Source organism: Amphiprion ocellaris, chromosome 15 (genome assembly GCF_022539595.1).
Source record: "Amphiprion ocellaris isolate individual 3 ecotype Okinawa chromosome 15, ASM2253959v1, whole genome shotgun sequence".
NCBI lineage: Eukaryota > Metazoa > Chordata > Actinopteri > Pomacentridae > Amphiprion > Amphiprion ocellaris.
In genome coordinates, this window is record NC_072780.1 from 17,144,389 (window position 1) to 17,166,619 (window position 22,231).

Below are 22,231 nucleotides of genomic sequence, written 5' to 3' on the forward strand. Positions count from 1 at the left end.
ATCTGCTCTTACCGAACTCTGAAGTGATCTCATCTATTAGGCAACTACTGGTCATTCATTAAGATCAGATCTAGTCCAGCCTGAAGTTTCACTTGCTTCCTGTTTGATGGACATGATGCAGTTTGATAATTATCACATTAATTATAGATGTCTCAATCGAGCCACTCAAGACAATTTTGACCTGATCCATATCAGCACATATCTAGTGCTATCCTTTGTTTAAGTCAGATGTCATACAGGTGCTATAAATTTTAATACGTTTCTTCATAAATGCAGTGTTTGGAATCCATAATTGATTACTTTGTAATCCAAACTAAGCAAACAAGACATTCATCCTGTGCTAAATTACAGAATTGGAAGCTCAGCCTTATATATACACCACTGATATATAGGTATGCTTTCTTAGCTGATCCCACTTTGATTTAACACAAGTGCACTGGATGTATGTCATTAAGCATCACAAAAGTATTTGTCATGGTACCGCTTTACTAGCAAATCCCCCACAATTCACTGTGCTTGCCAAAGCAGAGCTGCTCGTCTCTTGCAGTATCAAACACGAGAGGCTTTACCTACGCAGGTACTACAGGTAATCTACAGTACATCAAGTATCTAGAAAAATGGCCTATCAGAACCTCCTGTTTTGGAGGTGTTCTGACGTTTAAAAGTTTGGGGTCACTTTGAAATATCATTATTTTTGAAAGAAAAGCATTTTTTTCAGTGAAGATAACACTAAATTAATCAGAAATCCAGTCTAGACATTATTAATGTGGTAAATGACTATTCTAGCTGGATATGACCATTTTTTAATGGAATATCTACATAGGGGTACAGAGGAACATTTCCAGCAACCATCATTCCTGTGTTCTAATGGTATATAGTGTTAACTAATGGTGTTGAAAGGCTAAGTGATGATTAGAAAGCCCCTGTGTAGTTATGTTAGCACATGAATAAAAGTGTGAGTTTTCATGGAAAACATGAAATTGTCTGGATGACCCCAAACTTTTGAACAGAAGTATATAAAAATGAATGCCCTTGACAGTTATAATGAATGAGGAAATTAGCTATAGGGGCCAGAACCATTTTTGCATCAAGCTGTAGACATGCTTATTTCTGTTGTAAAGTTGTGCATTTTAACGTGGAAGTCTATGGGAATTAACTCGGCTCGGCGTAATTTTACACCCTCAGGGGCTGCTGGAGATTTATTGATGAAGACAGGTAGTGGCAAGACTGCTTGTTCTGTTCCCTGGGTCAAGAATGCAATTTGACAATCAACCTCCAAGCCAACACTGATGAAAAGTCCTTAAGTGTTTGAAAAAAAAGACAAAAACCTGAGACAACTGGACGAACTCCACATGCTGATAAAGATCTTGTGATATGATCAAAAGCTGCAGAACAGCAACTAAATTGCCCTTGACATGAGATTACTTTCTTTCTTACTCTCTTAGTGTAAATAATTCAATTTACACTAACAATAAAATAAGTCTGGAAGCAAGTCCTCATATTTGAGGAACTGGAATCAGCAAATTTCATTTCTAACTTAATCAACATATAATTTTTTCACCTTGACAAGTATGGTTTCACACATTCCTGCAAACAAGAAGACACATGAATGATGCATTGAAAATATTTTATTTCTTTTGTGTGTTAATACATAATTAGACATTTATATTTTCATAGAAATAGTATATATACACTACCAGTCAAAAGTTTGGACACACCTTCTCATTCAATGCTTTTTATTTATTTGTATTATTTTCTGCATTGTAGATTCATACTGAAGAATACCATTTTTTGTTTACAACATAATTAGAAAATAATTGAATTAAAAACCACTGAATGAGAAGGCGTGTCCAAACTTTTGACTGGTAGTGTATATACCATGGGTGTGAACAATAGCAGAGTCATGCTAGCCCTCATGAACAGGTTTTATCCCATGAACATCAAAATGGTTCAACACAGACGTAGTGATTGTACATAAAACACTGACTCCATTATTCTGCTGTAAATCCATGCTTCTTGGTTATTTGCTTTGACATAAAGTACAAATATATACCATAAGTAAACGGCCCTGTTCTTTACTACTCTATGTAGGGCCTTAGGTTGATACTCAAGGTTCTCCCTCACCCAGTCATCTACAGTACAGGCAGACCAGTTGGGAATGGGACCATTTCAGCCATATCACAGGCTTCCACTGGAACATGATGAGCAGGAGTTTGGTTTAAGGCTGGGGTTACTGAGAAGCTTGTGGTGTTGTACTGGGACTAATTGCACTACTGGGACATTTCTCATGTTAATCAGACTTAAATCACACAGTTGTATCAGTACTGAGGGCTTAAAACATTCATATAAACATCTTACTTTGGAGATGCTGTAAGAGGGAGCAAGCACCTAATAAAAGTCTCCTGCTGCATAATATTATTTGCTACCAGACTCTCTATGTGGAGAAATGATGGATGACTGATATGATATTATTTGTCCAGATCCTCTATGATGCGACTTTTTGTCCTTCTTTTGCTGGAATGCATTTTGTAAATGTCCAAATTCACTTCATGCCACGCCCAACAGACCTCCCTGTTAACTTTCAAACACCTCATCAGGACTGGACTGAATGTGTAACTTTACCACTGCAAACCCCACCGGGTGCAATGATATTCTCTGCCCCTGTGTGTCTGTCACTCACGATTTGATTCCCTCTGATTCTCTGACTCATCTTCCCCCCTGTGTGTGTCTCTCTCTCCTCCTCTGTCTGTCTTTAGGTCTCTCTCCTAGTCTCAGACTCCATATTTGCACATGCCTCATTGGATGTTCACCTTGAGCAGCTGTTCAGTCGCCTCCTGCAGCCTCAGATAGACAGAGACTGAGCTGTCTGGACCAGACCTGCCTTCTGCTGCTTCCCTCAGTGTGTCAGTTTGGACTGCAGCCAGTTGGAGAATGGACTTGGTGGATGACTGAGTGTTTAAGTGTGTGTGTGTGTGTGTGTGTGCTGAGATTAGACCGGTACAGGGAAATTACCACTTCAGGCTCAATAGTATTACAGTCACTAAGCACATCTGTACTTTCATCAACCTCTACTTAAGATTAACACTCAGTGATGCCGGTGATGTCTACCTCCAAGCAGCCAGTTTAACTGGAAAGTTCAGTTGTCGTGTGTGTGGCAAGAACAACGTTTTTAACAGTTTGCTTCCTTTGATCGGTCACAAAAGAAAGTACAGAGTTATTTTGATTTCCAAAGACAAGAAAGGTTGCAGCTGCTAATTACGATAGCAGTAATTTAAGTCAGTAGGTAAAGTCCAACTGAAATCATACTCCCATTAATAAATAGATCATCTTCAAAACAAATGGGTTTCTGAAATGGTTAGCCTTGGTGTGGTCATCGAACTGAAAAGGCAAATTCAGAGATTTGTTTCTAGTGATAATATAGATTATACAGAACACATTGTCTTTTTTGTCCAAAACAATCAGTACTGAGTAGAGCTTCTGTCCTGCAGTGTCACATTCAATTCATGTGGAAGCCACTGTAGCAGTAGCTAGGAGCATTCAGCCTGACATGTTACCAGCTTTGGAAAAATACACCAATTTAGAAGTTATTTCTGCAGGTTGACTTGCAACAGCTTGTGCAGCTGTGTCAGTCTCATGCCTGCTTTCTGTTGCTATTTTTCTATTGCTATTTTTCCCAGGTGTAGCTAGCTGGCTAAGCAGGTGACGTCCTGTGTGTTAACCCTGCCTACAGAGATCTGATTGACTGTTACTCCAAATTAGGGATGCATGTGGTGATTCACACTTTAGAAGCAAAGACAGGCTGCTAGCCTCCTTCACATCAGACTGGTTTTGATGGCAAAGCACATTCACCAAAGTGTGGACTTTCAGGGAGAACTTGAGAACAAAGGCGAAAGCAGCCGACTTTCAATGAGTGCTATAAATAATGAAGATAAAGACGAAGATGCAAATGTAGACCTGTATGTTAATTTAGAGTTTTCATGACTACATCTGCACAATAAGACTCTGCTCCTTGGCCTGTTCTTTTCTTCACAATAGAAGACTAAAAACAGGGCAGACAACAAGAGCGATTTAAAAATATTTCCCAACTTGCTGAGTGGATCCTTTCCCTGCTTTCAGCTGGTCCACCTGTGCAGACGGAGCAGCAACAATCATTCTAACTCCAGCTTCTAAGAGGCTCCCTCAGACGCCACCAGCTACGCTCCCTTTGGGAAAAGTTTGACATTCACTTTCCCGGCGTCTACTTTGTCGGACATTCTTAGTCTTTAATTCTGCTGTGCTGGTCATGGTGCCCCACTTCTGTCACCGCCTCAAGTATCATGTGCTTCAGAGGAATTACAAGTCTGCTGTTTCTGTCTCTGTCTCCTTTGGAAAACACTTTATTTGGTATTCTCAACCTCAGATGATTTCTTTCTGCACTCGGATTGAGTTATTAGACAAAACAACATTAGAGACACTTTATTATACACTTGTTCTTTTCTCTCTTCTTCCCTTCATTCTACATGAAAGAATAAGTAAAAGCATTGTTTAAAGCCTGTAGCCTGTGGTACACCTGTATGTCACACGATGAGAAATTAAAACACTGGGGGGGGGGGGGGGGGGGGGGGGGGTGTCTAAAGCTTGTTAGTCCAATTATATTAGTATTAATAAGGAAGATGGAAGACTGTACTGTTTCTCCTTTTAAACCTAACTTTGTTTGGCTGCTTAGCTTGCAAACTTGTTCATATTTTCACAGGACAAAAAGGCTTTTAGGATTATAACTAACCGGTGTGTTTGGCACTATCCCACTGCAACAGCTTCTATTAGCTTGTGTTGCTTCCCCAAATCCAATAAAGTGAAGAACAGAGCTCCTAACAAAAGCCTAAACTCTGATGCTGTCCCCTCAGTGGGAAAAGGCGACACAGTTGATGTGCTGGTCTGGAACAAGCTGAGAGCCAGACATGTCAACATCTACACTTACATTACAGCAGATAAACACACTTTAGTTTGCTCCTTATACTCTCACTCTTGGTTTTTTAGGCTTGCAAAAGCTGGGAAGATGTAAAAATATTAAGTACTGCCAACTGACTCCACTTCAACATGGTGTAAAAAGCGCTGCTTTTTCCTTACCCATCTTACCTCTCCCTATCCTCTTTCATTGAATCTCTCTTCCACCTTCTCCCTCTTGTCTATTTTCCCCCTACTTGTTTACCAGGTAAAGTGTCCATCCCAGCAGTCTGAGATGAAAAGGTGATAAATGAGCAGACGAGTGAGGAATAGGCAGTGGGCCGGGGCCGAATAAGAGAGCTGAGAGCTGATGCGGAGAGGGAGAAGGCGGCTAACGGGATTCTGCGAGCGGATATAATGAGAACCAGGGGATAGGGAAGCTGGGGAGGGAAGAGAAGTGAGGACAAGACCGGTGAAGGGGAGAAACGAGGAAGGTTGGAGTGATATATGAGGAAGAGAGCATTGCGACAGAGGGATAGAAAGAGAGGGTGAAGTCATAAATGGGAGAATGAAGGTGGATGAGGGTGGCTGGAGACAGAGGAGTAAAGAGGACGGCTGGTAAAGGACGGAGAGGGTGAAAAATGGATGGCAGGGTGAGGGTGACGTGTATTCACAGGACTGATGATTGAGATGAGAACGTAATGGCCGTCTCTCTCAGCGCAGGGCACTTTAAATACGCAGGGCTGTGTTTAGATTCAGCGGGAGTGTGTATGTGCAGCTGATTAACAGTCATCTCAACCACAGAGCCATTCAGATATTCACTCATTATCTCTAATAAGGGTGAAACTCTGCTGAGTTCAGCTTCGCAGGATTTTTCTGTCAGACTCCTTGAGTGAACTCAACTGATGAGTATCAGTATCAGTTAGTAGTTGGGATCCAATATGTTTGCAACTATGCAGATAACTCAACGTAATTGAACGGGAAGCCCCAAAGAAGAAATTGAAGCGTTATCTTTAGTTGGATGATGCCATGAGGTCATTCGCCTCCTCACATAAACCCTTGATGAAGCTATAACTGAATAAGTGGGAAGCATATGCACAGTAAGCTGTCTTGGTGTGCTTAAGAACTAAATAATGGTTTTCCTCATTTTAAATAATCTATCCATTTGTTTCTTTGTTTGGGAATTAGGCTGTTGTTATTCTGCAGCTTCTTTTTGTCAACAAATCCCAAGAAAAGACGAAAACCAACAATCTGTTTCCTAGTCACACACAAGCGCTCATTTGTTGTCCATCTGTTCCTGCCGATGACACAAACCTTTAAAAAATGGCACCCACATATCTTTTTTTTTTAAATGGTGTGTAATTTCCTAAAACATCTGGGTACTGTAGCTTTAAACAAATTTGATGGGGACTGTTTTCAGCTGCACATTTGGTGAGTTTCTACAGCATCAGGATGCTGAGGAAGTGACTCAGTAGAAATGATAGTGCCCATGTTGGCGCTACCGTAAGAATATGTCACCCACTGCGACAATGTGGCTCACTGATGTATTAATAACAGTTTTTAAATAACAATGAAGCTGTGCTGCGCAGAGGAATAAGATGCATATCACAGGCTTCGGCTACACAGACAACATTTGTTAGTAAGATTTATTCAGTCACTGACTTTGTCTTTTCATGGATTTTTTTGAAAGAAACAGTTTATACAATGAATTAGTCAGTCTTATATATAATGTCCCACATGGGGACCTTGACTAAAATTAACGAGCCTTAAGGACAACTGATAACACACCTGAAATACAGAAAGACTTCTTTTGGCTGCTAGAGGCTTGGAATAAATTTGGACTTGAGTACTTTTTTAGACTGCCAGATTTCATTGTAGATCAGGAGACTCGCAGAAGTAGAATCAACAGAAGACGTCTAGTTGGAGGCTGGTAAATTGCATCTATCTGTCTAAATTTCTCATCTATTTTCTGATTTACTAGTTAACATCATTTCTGGGACTGTATGTAAAACTCCCTGCTGCAGATGCAAAGAATATCTTGACCTTTTTTCAGTTTGACATTTTTTGTCACTATTAACAGCTGTCACTCCTTCCTGTCCCACCTCACAAACACTCCAAGAAAGTGAAACCATGAGACTAGTGAAGAAGTTGTGCTTGTCTGGAAGTAGATGTCAGCCAAGTCTTCTGTGAAAACATTTCACTATTGAAAGCACAAAACGTTAATCTGCGACACAGCACCCAAAAGAAAACACAAGGCGGCATGTGAATCCTGCAACCCTGTGCTTACGAGACAGCTGGAACCATGTCAGCCTTTTATCAGCTCAAAGGCAACGCTAGGAAAGATAGATGACAATCTGCCTCATCGAAAATCTCTTCACCCTCATCCAAAGAGGTTAATGAATATTAGATCACATTTTAGTTAGCTTTAGTAATATTTACTGTACGTTTCAGGACACTTGTTTCAGTGGTGAAAATCAACAGTTTGCTTGGTCCACATTTGAAAGCTTGACTGAAAAGAAAAGAATCTCATCTATTAGAACATCTGTATCCTATATCTTCATGTAAGCTTTCATAGTAGTGTCAGTCCAGCAGAGTTCTTCATAGTGCTGGGCAATCTATAGTGCATCTTTGGTGCATTTATATCTGGATTTTATGTATTATTTTTCCTCTATTCCATTGTAGCATCATGTCACATATTAGTATCTTAATGATAGCTGCAAAGAGGGACTGGATTTAAAAACAGGTTTCAGCCACAGAGCTGAGTGCATCATCTCTGGGCTTCTACTTCCTGGCATCCCCGCTGGTCTTCAGCCAAACCAGCCTAGAAACTCAGCCAAACTTTGCCCAGTGTAGACATTTCATTAGGAATGGTGCCCTGCCTATCTCCATCCTTATTCCCTGCACATCCTGCTGCAGACCACAGATAGCATATGGTGTTGAATATGCAGTGTTGAAGACTAAACCTCAATATGAACCTAAATCTGCTACTTCTTCGCCACGCTATTCTTCCAGAAAAAAACTCGACTGATGTAACCTCTGGATTTTAAAAGAACAAATTGTTACATTCGTTTGATTTGGATGAGATTGCCTGGTTAATCCTTAAACTTTGCTTGAATCATGAGCGTATTAATCATTGTTACCCAACTCATGGGAACCAAATACAGGAGGTGCTGCACAAAATGTGCCAGATTTTATATTAAACTTTCAAAGGAGTTTGCATACCAGTTCAGAGAGGAGAGAGAAAAACAGATTTCATCATTTAACTGATGACAAAGAAAGAGAGCGAGAGAGAGAAATGCAGGAGACAAAACCCAATGTGCAATACTTCTGACCCAACAATAAAATCATATTGTAATGGAGACTGGGATTGTAAGGGCTCAGGCAATCACAACAGGAGGAGCACCAAACAGCAATGTGCTTATTAGAGAGACACTGACACAGAAAGACAGGGAGAGAGATGAGCTGCTACACAGAGGGCTGTAATAAAGACAGAAAGGAGGTAATGGCAGATGGACAGATAGAAAAAGAGAAAGTCTTTTGTTTAAAACAGAGCTTAACTTGTGTTGCTGTGTGCTGACTGGTACTTGGACCAGCAATCCTTGTGTGGCAGCCTTCCTTTCTGCCATCTCCGACCATTTATACAAACCTGAAGTTGACATTTATGTTTGATGATCCTCTCCTGGTATTCGATGCCACTGATGAGCAGTAACCACAACGCATGAATCAAGCAGTTCTTGTCAAGAAGAAATCGATCGACAGCCATTTTATGTCTTTGTGTGTGTATTGGCTGCAAGTTGGCAACAGTCCAGTTTTGGTCACAACAAAAGTGAATGCAGTTTTATCCTCTGCTGCTTCCTGTTTGACACTCTGCAGGCTTTGATTTCACAAGTTCAGGTTTGTGTTTGTTGTATTTGTAGAGTGCTCCATTGTGTCAAGAAGAGTGTCTGTAATGATTTATCTGTTCTTCAGTTTATTTTCTGAGAATGGCTTTCTGTTGGTCTCAGGGTCTGAAAGATAAAGATAATTGCACTTTAAGACCGACAAAGAGCTGCAGCAGTTTAGAAATGCTAAGGACCACTGACTATATAAAAGATGGACAAAGTCTCTGGGTCTGAAAAGTGAAGCCAATGTGGAAGCCCCTTACACCTGCATGCAACAGCCAGCAGGGGGCGACTCCTCTGCATGTAAATTAATTCTAATTATATAGAAGTCTTTCAGTAATTAACCCGACTTTTTCCATGTTGTGTCGCCTCAGTAAACATTTTGCCACTGAAGCTATGGTCTCAATCACTAATTTCGAACCTTTGTGACGACAGCATGATGTTCATTTTTTAAATTATGGTCCCATTTAAAGGAAAAGACATGAAAAAATATAGTATGTTTTAGGGCGGGGCTGTCTGGTGATTGAAAGGTCACAACCATACATATTATCAGAGTCTTCCCTCGTTTGTCACATCTGGTTTCAAAAGAGCAAGATGACAAAGGCCAAATTCCAAAACATTAGCGACAAACCAATGGGTAACATCGTGGTGGGTATGCCCATCTTTTATAGACAGCCTGCGGTTAGGACAGAAAGCAAAAAGGCAAAAATTTATAGTCATGATAGCGTTTGTTTTATGTTATTTGCATATTTCTTCTCTTGTTCCAAATTCACCAAACCCCGTCGTCCATAGCTGCTGTTGCTCCATTTATCAAGCTTTCCATTTTAGCACTGTGGAAACTTGCAGTTTACGGTGATAACTGACTCAAAATTCATATTAGCTGTTGAAATAATGGGTTCCTGATTTATGACAGTGGCAGACAAAAGCAGCCTCTCTTATCCAGGAAATGTTGATTTTGTCAGCTGAAATGACTAAATGACGTGACTGAAATGGCAACTAGCAGATTTTATCAGTTCTAGTAGCTAATTAATCAGTAAATTGCCTGAAAACTCTATCTGCAGCTGACTTACCAAAGTCTTCTGCTGACTCATGTTGAGACAAGAAGTCATACATAGGAGGTACAGCTATGAGATTGAGGTTTGAACTTCATGCGAACAAAAAGTTTGCAAACTCAATAGCAGACGATCCACACAAGACATGGAAAACGTGTCAACATAACCCTAAAATAGTATCGTCTTTCAACCAACTACCCCACAATACACAGAAAGATATGCCATTGGGCTTCAAATGTTACACTAGATTACCACTTTAGACAGTAAGTTGGTTAGCCAGGCATGCTAACAATAGCAGCTTGTGCTGCAGAAGAAAAAAATACAGTGCATTCATTACACTTTTCTTGTATTTTTAGATTTGGTGAAGCTAAATCAAGACACCGCCATCTAAACTCTGAAATTATGAAGTATCTTTCTAAGTATAGCCGCAGGCAAGTGTATAGTATGTTGAGAAATCCCAAGCTTGACAGGCCTGCCATGCTTCGTTATGGTTTCAGCTACGATTGGACAGTCACGACTCAGGGGACGGGTTCAGCAAGCGGCCAGTTGCAAATAAATAAATAAAAAGTCACTTAAACATCAGATTAGTTCAAGAGCATGAAAAGCGTGGTGAAACCCATCTTAATTCATGATGATATGCTTACCTAATTTAAGCTGTTGCAGAACAGCAAGAAAACGGAGCAAAGAAAGAAGCAGAGAATTATAAATAGAACAAAAGAGGTATTTCTGTGAGGTGTGATCTAAGACGAGAGCATTTTGCAGGTGGTAGTCAGTAAGGATGACGTGTTCCTCACCTGTCCTGAGGTTTGAGGAGTTGGTTATTGCAGAAGGCGGTGCAGGGCTGGTCTTAGACGTTGCTGCGCAGTAACCCCCCCTGTGGGTGCTCAGGAGTACTGCACTCTGAGGAGTTCTTGGCTTTGTCCTTGTTGTTGTTGGGCTCGTTGTCTTTGATGATGTCATACTGGCGACAAAACAGGGCGATCACCCCTGAGACACGAAAAGACACAGTGTTTATTTGTCAGAATTGTAACAGCCAGAGGTCAAGATCAGTTATTGGAGCAGCAACCCTGAATGTTTTTTTTTTCAGAACATGTCGCATCACGTATGGGTTGATTATGGATGTGTTATTAAAGACCGTCTCCATTTTTTTTTTAACTATGCTAACATGTCCATGTGATGTTTTGTATATGATGGTAGACATAGTAGTAGTACTAAAGTAGAAGTAAAGTAAGCAGTCAACATCATTTCCACCTTTATTTTCATGGAAAAAACTTTTAAATATGTAACTTTAATACACATGGGTTAAATCAACGACCAAAGAGCAACTTTAACAACTTTTGCATTGGCTGATATTTTGAGCCATTTCAAATAATTTCAAATGGCAACAGATGAGGTGCTTTAACTTATGGTTATGAAGTAAATGTTGATTGCACTTTGTAATGTCTATAGAACAGTAATGCCATCAGTGGTTAGACTGATTCCCTGAAAGCCTCATTTTTACAATGCAGTTCTGTCTGCCCCTGAGCACAAAATTACCCGGGAAAATTTGGCTTGACAAAAGGCACAAACGAACCGGATCTGCAGCGCAAAGCAACCAAAACAGGAAGAGCATAGTGGTTTTGTTTCCCTTAGTAGCTACTGGCAATGGAACTATGTAAACTCTGTCAGGCAAAAGGAAAACAGCCCCGTTGTTGGAGGAGGCAAAAAAGGACAAACTGTGAAACTGAGGTAAAACTAAAACGAACCTCAATGGAGACAGCTCCGGAACCTGAGAGGTTTCAAAACCAACATTCAGTTGGCATTACTTCTAAACTCTATCTTTGTCATCTGTTCATGTCTCCTTTATAAACTAAATGAATGAATAAAGTCACACTTTATACTCCAACCCCAACCTTTGCTGTAGTTACCTGTTTGCAATACTCAAACTATATTAATATTATTTCATACATAATTAGGATGATTACACTTCAATTCAACCTACAATTCAGTGAACATGCTGTATTCTGCTCTTTGTTTTCTCAGTGGTGTTGATAGTTTTGTGTCCTGTCTTGTTGGTAGTTATAAAGCAAATGGTTGTGTTGAAAAGCTGTCTTTTGTCACTGTAAATTTGAGCTAATTAAAAAAAAAAAGTTATCCAGTCTTTAAACTAAACTGACTTACCCGCCTGCTAGCTTTAGGTTCATATTTGCTGTAAGATAAGAGAAGGGTCTAGATCTCATCGAACTCTCAGCCAGTACGTAGATCAGTGCATTTCCAAAAATGTTTTAACATTCTTTTCAGTATAAGTAAGATAAGGAGTTACATAGATACACAGAGTTTTTTCTGCATAGAGGATTCTTTGTCAACATTAATGAGGATTTGGCCAGCATTTAAAGAATATCACCAATACAAGAATGATAACAATTGACAATTTAAAATATTTTTAAAAGTCCTGTTTTGCTTATTGGGGTTTCATTTACATCCAAAATAGATTTGGTTTATAAAATGGTCACAAATACCAGGAAACTGATAGATTTCTGTTAATAAGAGAACACAGTCTCACTTGCTTTTACTGTATGCAGACCGATCGTGTTTACTGTTGTAATTAATCACATATGGATTCTGTTATACACTGTATTCACAGCTGTATTAACTAACTATTGTCAATATATTCCTACTGATAAAGATCCCATGATACAGTTGAAAGCTTAAGAACATGCATGCAAGCAAGTGGACCTTAAGTGGAGACTGGTCAGCTTCTGTTTCAAAGATCAAGAATGAAATCAGCTTTGAATAGTGGCAAAAAAAGTCTAAAAAAATTGCCTTGGGTTGGAATTGTTTGGCATCAGAAATTTTGCCTTCAAGTTACAAGTCAAAGTATTCTGAAACTGCATTATTCTCACTTCTGTAGTTTGTGCTTTGTCCTCTGTCTCCTTGTTCCTCTCTGCAGGTGTTTCTGCCTCTGTAGCTGCAGGAATCTGATCTGTTACTGATCCCTCTAATCTGTGGAGTGTTTGTGCTCTCTTGCTTGTTGTCTGTTTGCTTGTCTCTTCTGTCTTTTTCGCTCTCACCTTCACCCTCACCCAAACCAGTGGAGGCAGATGGCCGCCCTCCCAGAGCCTGGTTCTGCAGGAGGTCTATGGAACTGTTGCCAGAGTACTTGCTTAAAGGTAATGTTGGGATTTGTTGGCTTTCTAAGTATAACTTTGTAGAGTCTAAACACTAGCTTTTAAGTTAATGAGGTAAGTTTGTGTAATGAATTACACTACCATTCAAAAGTTTGGGGTCACTTACAAATGTCCTTATTCTTGAAAGAAAAGCATTATTTTCAATGAAGATAATGTTAAATCAATCAGAAATACAGTCTAGACATTGTTAATGTTGTAAATGACTATTGTAGCTGGAAACGTATGATTTTTAATGGAATATCTCCATAGGGATACAGAGGAACATTTCCAGCAACCATCACTCCTGTGTTCTAATGCTACATTGTGTTAGCTAATCGTACTGAAAGGCTAATTGATGATTAGAAAACCCTTGTGCAGCTAGGTTAGCACATGAATAAAAGCGTGAGTTTTCATGGAAAACATGCAATTGTCTGGGTGACCCCAAACTTTCGTAAGGTAGTGTATATCGTAAGGTCTAAATCTTTTTTTTTTTTTAAACGATCAGGTGATTTGACACAATATAAAATATTGCAGGGTCTTAACCATAATATTTAAATCAGTCAGGTAAATTTGTATTACATATAATATAGTAGGATTTTATATTTAATATTTAAACTAAGAATAAGACCTTCAATTAAGGACAGTCAGGTAAATGTATATAATACATATTATTGTAGGATCTGGTTAAGAAAATCTGTAACAATCTTATTTCTCTATCGGAAAGTCCTTTGCCCTAACGTCTGCTGTTTTAAATGTTTGATATAAATACCGGCGACTTGACTTGGCCTGACCAGATTTGAACCAAGGGAAGCAATTAAAGCTACCTTTCTGTAATGTTTCATTGTGATCCATACGCTTAAATATTTAACTATATTGATTTTACCCTTTCTAAGCTTAAACGCGTTGAAATATTGATACACAGCTACATATTTCTTTCAACAGCTGGTCGAGGTGATGATACGCGCTCCTGACGTGTCCATACAGCCGATAAAATTGAACTGAGAGGAACGGAGACATGAACGGTGTGAAATGAGCAGATGGAGATAGGAACCTAATGTAGAGATATCCACGTGGAGCTTGCCTTTCAGTCACAGAGATTAAACACATGGAAGAGGAGTTACAGATGTGAAGGCAGATAGAGAACAAGCACGGAGAAAGAGAATAATTCATGACGGTGGCGGAGCGCACGGAGGTTTGAATCTGGGCTCAAACGGGCTTCAGCCTGGACTGTTCTGCTTGTGTCAGCCTCTGCTCATCTGATCACTGCACTACCAAAGGACAAGATGGGATATCTCACTGCGATATCCCCCAGCATACCCCACAGGCCCAATTAAAAGCTCAAAAACACAATTCGCCTCTTTCACATTCAGTGTTTTTCCCCACCACCCTGTCCTCCTTTTGCCTCTTCCCGAGACACGATCAGCTCAGTTTTTCACTCTTTTTCCCTCACCGCTCTCTCTCCAGCTCTCTTTGAATCTCCCCCAGTTTCTCCCCCAGCCTCTCATCCTCTCATGGGTAATTGGCGAGGGAGATCGAGGCCTCTTGCACTGTATGCACCATATACAGTATTTGGGCCTTATTTGTATCTCATTACACTTGCTGAAGCTGGATAGAAGGGAATATTTATAGCAGTGTGCTGTAAAACAGTGCTGAGATGCACAAAAGGGGGTAACTGCATCATGAAGTTAATGACTAGGAGGCCTAAATAACAAGCAGTCCTACTCTTCTGTGTAGATGGGTCGATAAGTATGTGATGATGAAAAGGAGACCTTGCAATTGACTGCGCTCTGTTTATGTTGAATGTGGACATTTTTTGAAAAACAAAGCAGTTAAGAGAATGAAGTGCATTTTGACAGAAAGTCCTCTGTTACTGAGCAGCAGCTTCTGTCTAAAAGATCTGACCAGGAAGGAAAACGGGACCATTTTTGCATGATGTGAATACTGTGTGCTCTCATTATAATGCGTGAGTCAGAGTTTCTGCAACTAGTAAAAAGTCAAACTAAAAGCTGTCAGTTGTTTCTGGAGTTTATGGGAGGAAAGCATTCACTTCTCACTGATGCAATGCAAACCCAACAGACTTCTGGCGGTAACTGTGTGCAAGAATACATACCTCGGGTTGGTTTATAATGAGTTTTAGACTCAGCTATCTCAAAAACTGCTGAGACAGATAATCATGGAGGACATTCATGATCCCCAGAGAATGAATCATACCATCCTTAGTGTTCCTTGACTACTCCAGTGCCAGTTCAGTTTTCCTTATCCAGTGCCACATCTCATCATTTACTTCTAGACTAGAGCTTGTTTTTTTTTAGATATTCATGGTGTCCAAGATGATGTTTTCTACAAACTTGGGTGACACCCAGCTACCATAAGGTTGATCTTTAGTTATTTTACATTTCTGTCAGCAACTATTGGATTTGTTTTCAGTATATCCAGATGAATTCAGATTTAATGTAGCACGTCTGGACAGCAAAAAAAAAAAAAAAAAAACTACATGAAATTAGATTCTTGTAAATTTGATCTGAGCCACCTTACATAGCTAAAGATTCATTTCAGTCCAGACAGTCTGGATGCTCAAATTAGATTCCAAACATGACGCACAATGGAAATGTCGTATCCAGAGTGACTGAAGTGCTCCTGCAGCTTTTAGAGGAGTGCTATATGGCCAGCAACATGGACAGACATCAGAACTAAATTGTCACTTTAGGGCAATGCTCCTGTGCAGGCAAAGCTGGAGGGAATTTACCACAAAACCCATGCAGACAGGCTTTCTAAAAATCGAATTTCCCTGCAGTCTGAGCAAAGCCTAAGATCTTTAAATTAGTTTGGAGTGTCACACTTTTGACAAGGCATGATGCCCTTACTATAAATAATGTGTAAAACATATGGAAACATACAAAACAACAGCTGGTGTAATTCCATATTCAAAGTGTTGCATTTCTAATAGATGTATCACTGATTGTGGGAAGATAACACTTCCGTTTGCATGACTTCATAGAATTAAAAATCTAACCACACACTCCAGCAGCCTCCGCTTTGATCAGGAATGCTTTAATTTAATTTATGTATCTCATGTGAAATCAGTGTTTTGCCTGCCTGCCACACAAATTTCAGTTTGGGGATAATAATGTTCAAAATTTTTGCTAAGCTTGACAAATTTAAAAAATAAGAAACACATTTTTATTTTGCTTCGTAACACACAGTTTGTCCATTTTAACAAACACGCTACTGTACGAGCCGCTTGCCCCTGATGCAGTTTATGTTCATTGGCTAATGAGTATACACAACTGGCTCTGATGTGTCATCATCCAAAATGCACCATGGCCATCTTTACATCCTCCTGAAAGCCCTGCAGGGAACACAATGCTCATCACAGAGAGACCAACACCACTGCCAGTGTGTTTGTCTCTTAATAGGAACTCAGACCAGGAGCTTATTTGCCCCAAAGACTGTGGATTCCTATAAGGTCTGTAGTGATAAATGTGCGTTGCTGAAGAGGAATATTACCTGCCCACATGATGAGCACCACTACAATGATGATGAGTTCTCCGGCCCTCAGCTGGGCGGCCTGACCGACCTCCTCCATCATCACCTCGTCTGGAGAGAGAACACACACACATACAGAGTCAACAAAATGCCACTGAGGACGCTGCGATTCATTGTCCCAGAGAGCAGCTGTGAAATTGCCATCACTCTGAAGCTCTGCGGGGAAAGATAAAAGAATCAAACAGGGTGACAGGAGAAAAGAGAGGCCGACTGGTGTAAATTCTCCACTCTGGTCAGTGTAATTAAAGCTAAGTGAGAGCAGAGGTCCGCAGAGACAGACAGAGCTGGATCCCTACCCAATCCCTCACTGTGTTTCTCTTGCTGATAGCACTCTGGCAACTGCAGCATAACACCAATCACAGGGTTAAAGGTTCGAACACAGTCTGGACTACAACCTCACTGTTGCCAACAGGACTTGTGCTACCTCCCACTTCCCCCCTGGTCAAACTGCAGGCCTCCTCCAGCCATGGCAGGCTTCCCCTGGCTCAGCATATTATCTAAAGGGCCCAAAAACCAGAATAAAGATATCGCTGTCACTGCTTTGTCTCTGCTTGCATGTTGAGGTGATGCGAATATCCCCACAGGACGCACACTGGCTGAAGTGCACTGGTTTTAAAGATACACATGACTATATGTTTTTATTCACAGAAATTAAAACCTCAATGCAGGATGAAGTAAAATACAGCAGTATAACACTCTCCTAATCATATAATACAGTGTTACATTTAATTTCGTCATTACATTTAGAAGTAATAAAGGGAAAATAGAATACTTATTCATTGAATAGGCTATCAAATCAACGTTTTATGGACAACTGACACATTTATTATGACTGGCGTACTTGATAGGAATCTACTGACTTGCCTTTCAAATGACTGAAGACTAATGAATACTAAACTTTATGGCTGCTCTCACATACAGCGCCAGCCCTGTAGGTTTGCTGCTAACTCTACAAGCTGACGGTCTGCTTTTATTTTGAAATAAGATGGTATTTGAGATAAGTTGGTAGTTCTTCATTATATGTTACATGTTTCTGGAGTGAAGGTAGACCTCTGGTACCGTTGATAAGAAGTTGCAAGATGAGGTCTATAGACACCAGCAGACCAGAAGACTGCTTGATGGATGTAAAGTCACTATTGTGGACTTGAAGACAACCTCTTGGCAAGTGTAGGTACCGTAAGGACCAGGCATCAAGCATGTGGAGACGTATATACTATATCACTTATTGTATATTCATATACACATTATTCAGGTGAACATCTAGATCAGGGGTGTCAAACTCATTTTAGTTCAGGATCCATTACAAAAATGAGACACAAAATGACAAAAGAACAATGAAAAATCTAGTATTTTACTTTATGATCTAAATAACTTGTCATGGTCTAGAAATTATTTTAAATTTACAATTTTACAATTTTGCAATTCGCAGTTAATGTCTTCGCTGTAATTTTTACACTTTACAAAGTCGTCCTGCGATGGATTGGAGCCTCTGGAGGGCCAATTTTGGCCCGCGGGCCGCATGTTTGACACCCCTGATCTAGACTGATATACTTGTTAAAGCCTTTACATACACGCACTTTATTAGGTACACTTTTCTTGACCTACTTTAAAGTAATCTTAAGAACTTTATTAATTCTTTATCACATTGATTTATCAAGGTGACATTTTGGTCTACACTGACATGATAGCAATATAAGTTTGCTGCAGATTTGTGGGCAGTAGCATCATCTCAAAGGTTGGACTGAATACAGAGAACTTACTGTCATTTTCCAAAACCCAGTCTGAGATGATATGAGCTTTGCAACATGAAAGGTTATCCTACTGAACGCAGCCAGAAAACGGTACAATGTGGCCATAAAGGAATGGATATGGTCAGCCACAATCCTCAGATAGGGTGTTCAGTTGGGGTCCAAAGGGCCAAGAAAGCCTCCACCACACCATGACACCCCCAGCACGAGTCTGATACAAGGATGGACCCACACTTTCATGTTGTTTACGCCAAATTCTGACCTTTACATCTGAGTGTTGCAGCAAAAATTAGGACTCATCAAACTAGGCGATGTTTTTGTGTAATTTTGCTGAGCCCAGTAAGCCTGCTGTAGCTTCAGTTTCCTCTGCAGCTGTGGCATCTGCTTCAAGGTTCGGCATGCTGTGTTTTCAGAAATGCTTTTATGCAGACGTCAGTTTTTAGTGTGTGATTATTTGTTGCTGTTCTTATCAGCTCAAACCAGTCTGGCCAGACTTCTCTGAGGACATTTTCACCCAGAGAATGTATGAATGTATGAAAAATCACAATAGTTCATGCCACATTAAAAGTCACCTCGATGATCTTTCTTGAATCAATATTTCCCATCCTCCTACATGAGTTTCTGAGCAGATATCTTCTTCAACAAGCAGTTGAATAGATGTACCTAATGAAGGCGCCAGTGAGTGTAAACTGCAGGAACTGGACTTATTTTACAGCCATGCTACTTTCAGTTCTGTGACAGAATTTTTGTGTGGTGGCAGTACAGAAAAGAAGCAAACTGAACAGTGTTCAACAAAGCAACTTGAAAGTAGCTTTGATCAGGTTATTTCAAATTATTACATCTTTATCTATCCTTGACCCAAATCTGAGTCTACAAACAAACTCCAATAAATTACATTACAGCATTTTTTTCAACATAATTCAAAATTAAATTCCAAAATATTTATTTTCTATGGCTTTTACTAATGTTAAACTGCTACTATTATATTACTCCTCTCATATATGTCCTAGTATGTGGTCCTAATTGGGACTGATATTCGTGCGTCTGACCTCATTAAGCTAAAGGCTCCACTGCATCTGTACTGAGAAGAACAGCAAGCTGTGGTTTCAATGGGAATCTTCCATACTGTATGCGAATGAATGCAACTGTGAAGCAGCCCACTGCTGCAGAGCAACACAGCGCTCAGCAGACCGTCAGAGATAAATTAAAGGCTGGAACGTTTCCGACAGTGAGGAGACTTTGTAATATTTTACTGCTGTAACAGATTGATCGACAAAACTTGCGATTTTCAACTCCCTGTATAATGTAATAACCGACATAAAAACATTATACCTCAACAAAAGATTTTACCACATTACAAAAACGTCAGTACATTCAGATCGCCTGTAATATTTTTACTGTGTTTGCATATGAGCTGCACACAGAGAGACAGTCAGTCAGACAGAAAGAAAGATAAACAGACAGACTGATGGAAACACAGACAGGCTGCGCGTTGTTTTGTGTTGTGTCTACAAATGCCAAATCATGTCAGGCTGATTAATACCTGCTTAGAAGGGGAGGAGAGCAATAAGGGCTGTGAGATTTAATCAGGACAGCTAATGAATGCTTCCACCAACACACACACTTTGCACACAGGGAACTTCCATCAAAGTCAGAGCCTCTCAACATCAAGACAAATTGTTCCGCTAAACGCCTGCGTCACATGACCTGACACGCACTGCAACACACAAAAACAAAAACTTGGATCACTATCGAGATCTAAAACCTTGATTTTCTTTGCATATTTAAACACAGTTGCCACAATTATGAGATGGCTCCAAATTTTAGTGTTAAATCTTCATCGCCACGGCACCATTTGTGCTTCTAACCATCAAACATTCGTAGAACAGTGTGTCAGGACAATCTGTTCTTCTCTGTTGATGGTACTGAATTTGCAAAGAAGGGTTGTTGTCATTTTCTGACCAGTTTCCCCAGCTTGTACTAATCCTTAACTTATACTGAATCCAAACCAGATGTACTCATAAATCACTTACTGTTACCAAGGTGATTCTTCCTGCACAGAGTAGACACCAGAGTTTCATGAACTGATTATGAATCCCTCTATTAATCTGTCAATTAGAAACTGTCCTCTCAGTCTCAAAACATTGATTGTCCAACCATGGCTTATCAACTTTAACTGGTCACAACATGCCTATCAGGCTGTGGATTTCTCTTCATATCAAAGTTGTGTACAGCAAAGTTGTATTAAGACTGATCTGAGACATTTTCAGACCTTAAAGCAAGTTTATTACTCCGCCAGGGATAGTGGTGGAGTAATGAACATGCTTTTGTCTCTGTCTGTCTGTCTGTCCATTTGCAACATTACTCAAAAACAGACCAATGGATTTGGATGAAATTTTCAATGAAGGTCAAAAATGGTACAAAGACCAAGTGATAGGATTTTATATCTTATAGTCTGGATCCATGGATTTGTTAAAGATTTTTGTATCATTGTGAGATAGCGAAATGGCGTCACTGTAACTATGACTACAAGTGAACACTACGTCAGCTGCCTCCTGTAGATTGCAATCCAACTACAAATCCACCGCTGTGGACCACAAATTGTTTTTAAAGATTTCATCTGTCGGAAATCATACAGCGTCTGAGCAGCCTTGGTGGAGTACTGCGCTCTCTGGGTGCTTTTCTTGTTTTGTTTATGTATTTTCACTGTGACAAAAACTGCAGTCACTAGCATATCTGGCTTATTACTTTATCTACGGTAATAACTGAGCTTTACTTTCAATATCAAGGACCACAATGTCATTAATTACCTATATTTCTTTGTAAATGCTACAGTAAAATTTATTATTCATGAAGTAACATTTAAAAAAAATAAGTAAGTAAGCTGAGGTGCTCAGTTGGTATGTACCATGTACTAAGGCCTTGACGATATTATATCTGCATGGTGGATTCCATTGCATACACTACCAGTCAAAAGTTTGGATACACCTTCTCATTCAGTGCTTGTTATTTATTTGTATTATTTTCCACATTGTAGATTAATACTGAAGATTAACACTTTTTTGTTTACAACAAAATTCCATAGGTATTCTTTTATAGTTTTGATGTCTTCAGTATTGATCTACAATGTATAAAATAATTAAATAACAATCGTTGAATGAGAAGGTGTCCAAACTTTTGACTGGTGGTGTATGCAAAATTTTTAACTGATCGACATCAGCACGAACCTAAGTCTGATCCATTGCTTTATCATGCAGGTATCCTAAATTTTGAAAAAATCTTCAAAATAAATATAACATTATCAGTCAGTAACTGATTGAATTGTATTACCAAGTGAGTGCACAGGTCATTTGCACTGTGCTAAAATCGATATAATAAACCATGGACACGCAGTATAAAGAAAAACAGCTGTTACATATGTAATGAGCTTAAAAAAAACATTGTACTGGTTGATCAAGACTTGATTTAACATATATGCAATGGCTGGAGGTCATAAAACGTTACAAAACACTTTGTCTCTCTTCAGCTGTTCCTATCTAATGCTGTTTCTTTACTTGCATGTCCTGTATGTGGATCACCAGGTTTTAATTGCCTGAAACATGCAGCTTTAGGATCAGTGTTTTAGTATGATATCATGTTCTTGTGAAGTGAAAGTATAAGACCATTTTTACATGGATTTCAATTTAAAATGCATCACGGGGAAGCCACTGAACATAGCCATCAACAACTAAACTAGCCAGCTAGCTGCTGGGGAAAAAATCTGTCCGTAGAAGTGGTCATTTCTGAAAGCGAAATGGGTCACTGCAGACTATAAGTGATTGAGTGAGTCTACTTTTGTCTACATGTCTGAAATCAAGACACAGTTGTTTAAAAAAATACTAAAGATTTCAAGTGACAGATTTGCCCATAATCAAAAAAATGCCTCTTGATGAAAA

At 39.6% G+C, this 22,231-nt stretch overlaps 1 protein-coding gene across 2 annotated transcripts in view; it reads right to left on the reverse strand.

Annotated features, from left to right (window-relative positions):
• Nucleotides 1-1,610: 1,610 nt before the first annotated feature.
• fndc5b (fibronectin type III domain containing 5b) overlaps nucleotides 1,611-22,231 on the reverse strand; it is a 29,020-nt gene continuing 8,399 nt past the window's right edge. Inside the window, exons 4-6 of one of the 2 annotated variants that reach the window (XM_023286181.3) lie at nucleotides 16,510-16,599; nucleotides 10,651-10,843; nucleotides 1,611-8,930 (exon numbers count right to left, since the gene is read on the reverse strand). In XM_023286181.3, coding sequence (XP_023141949.1) covers nucleotides 10,704-10,843; nucleotides 16,510-16,599 — 230 coding nt within the window. In that variant the 3' untranslated portion in view covers nucleotides 1,611-8,930; nucleotides 10,651-10,703. Of the gene's footprint in view, nucleotides 8,931-10,498; nucleotides 10,511-10,650; nucleotides 10,844-16,509; nucleotides 16,600-22,231 lie in introns of those variants that run through there. The other variant, XM_055017852.1, reaches the window with a different exon arrangement.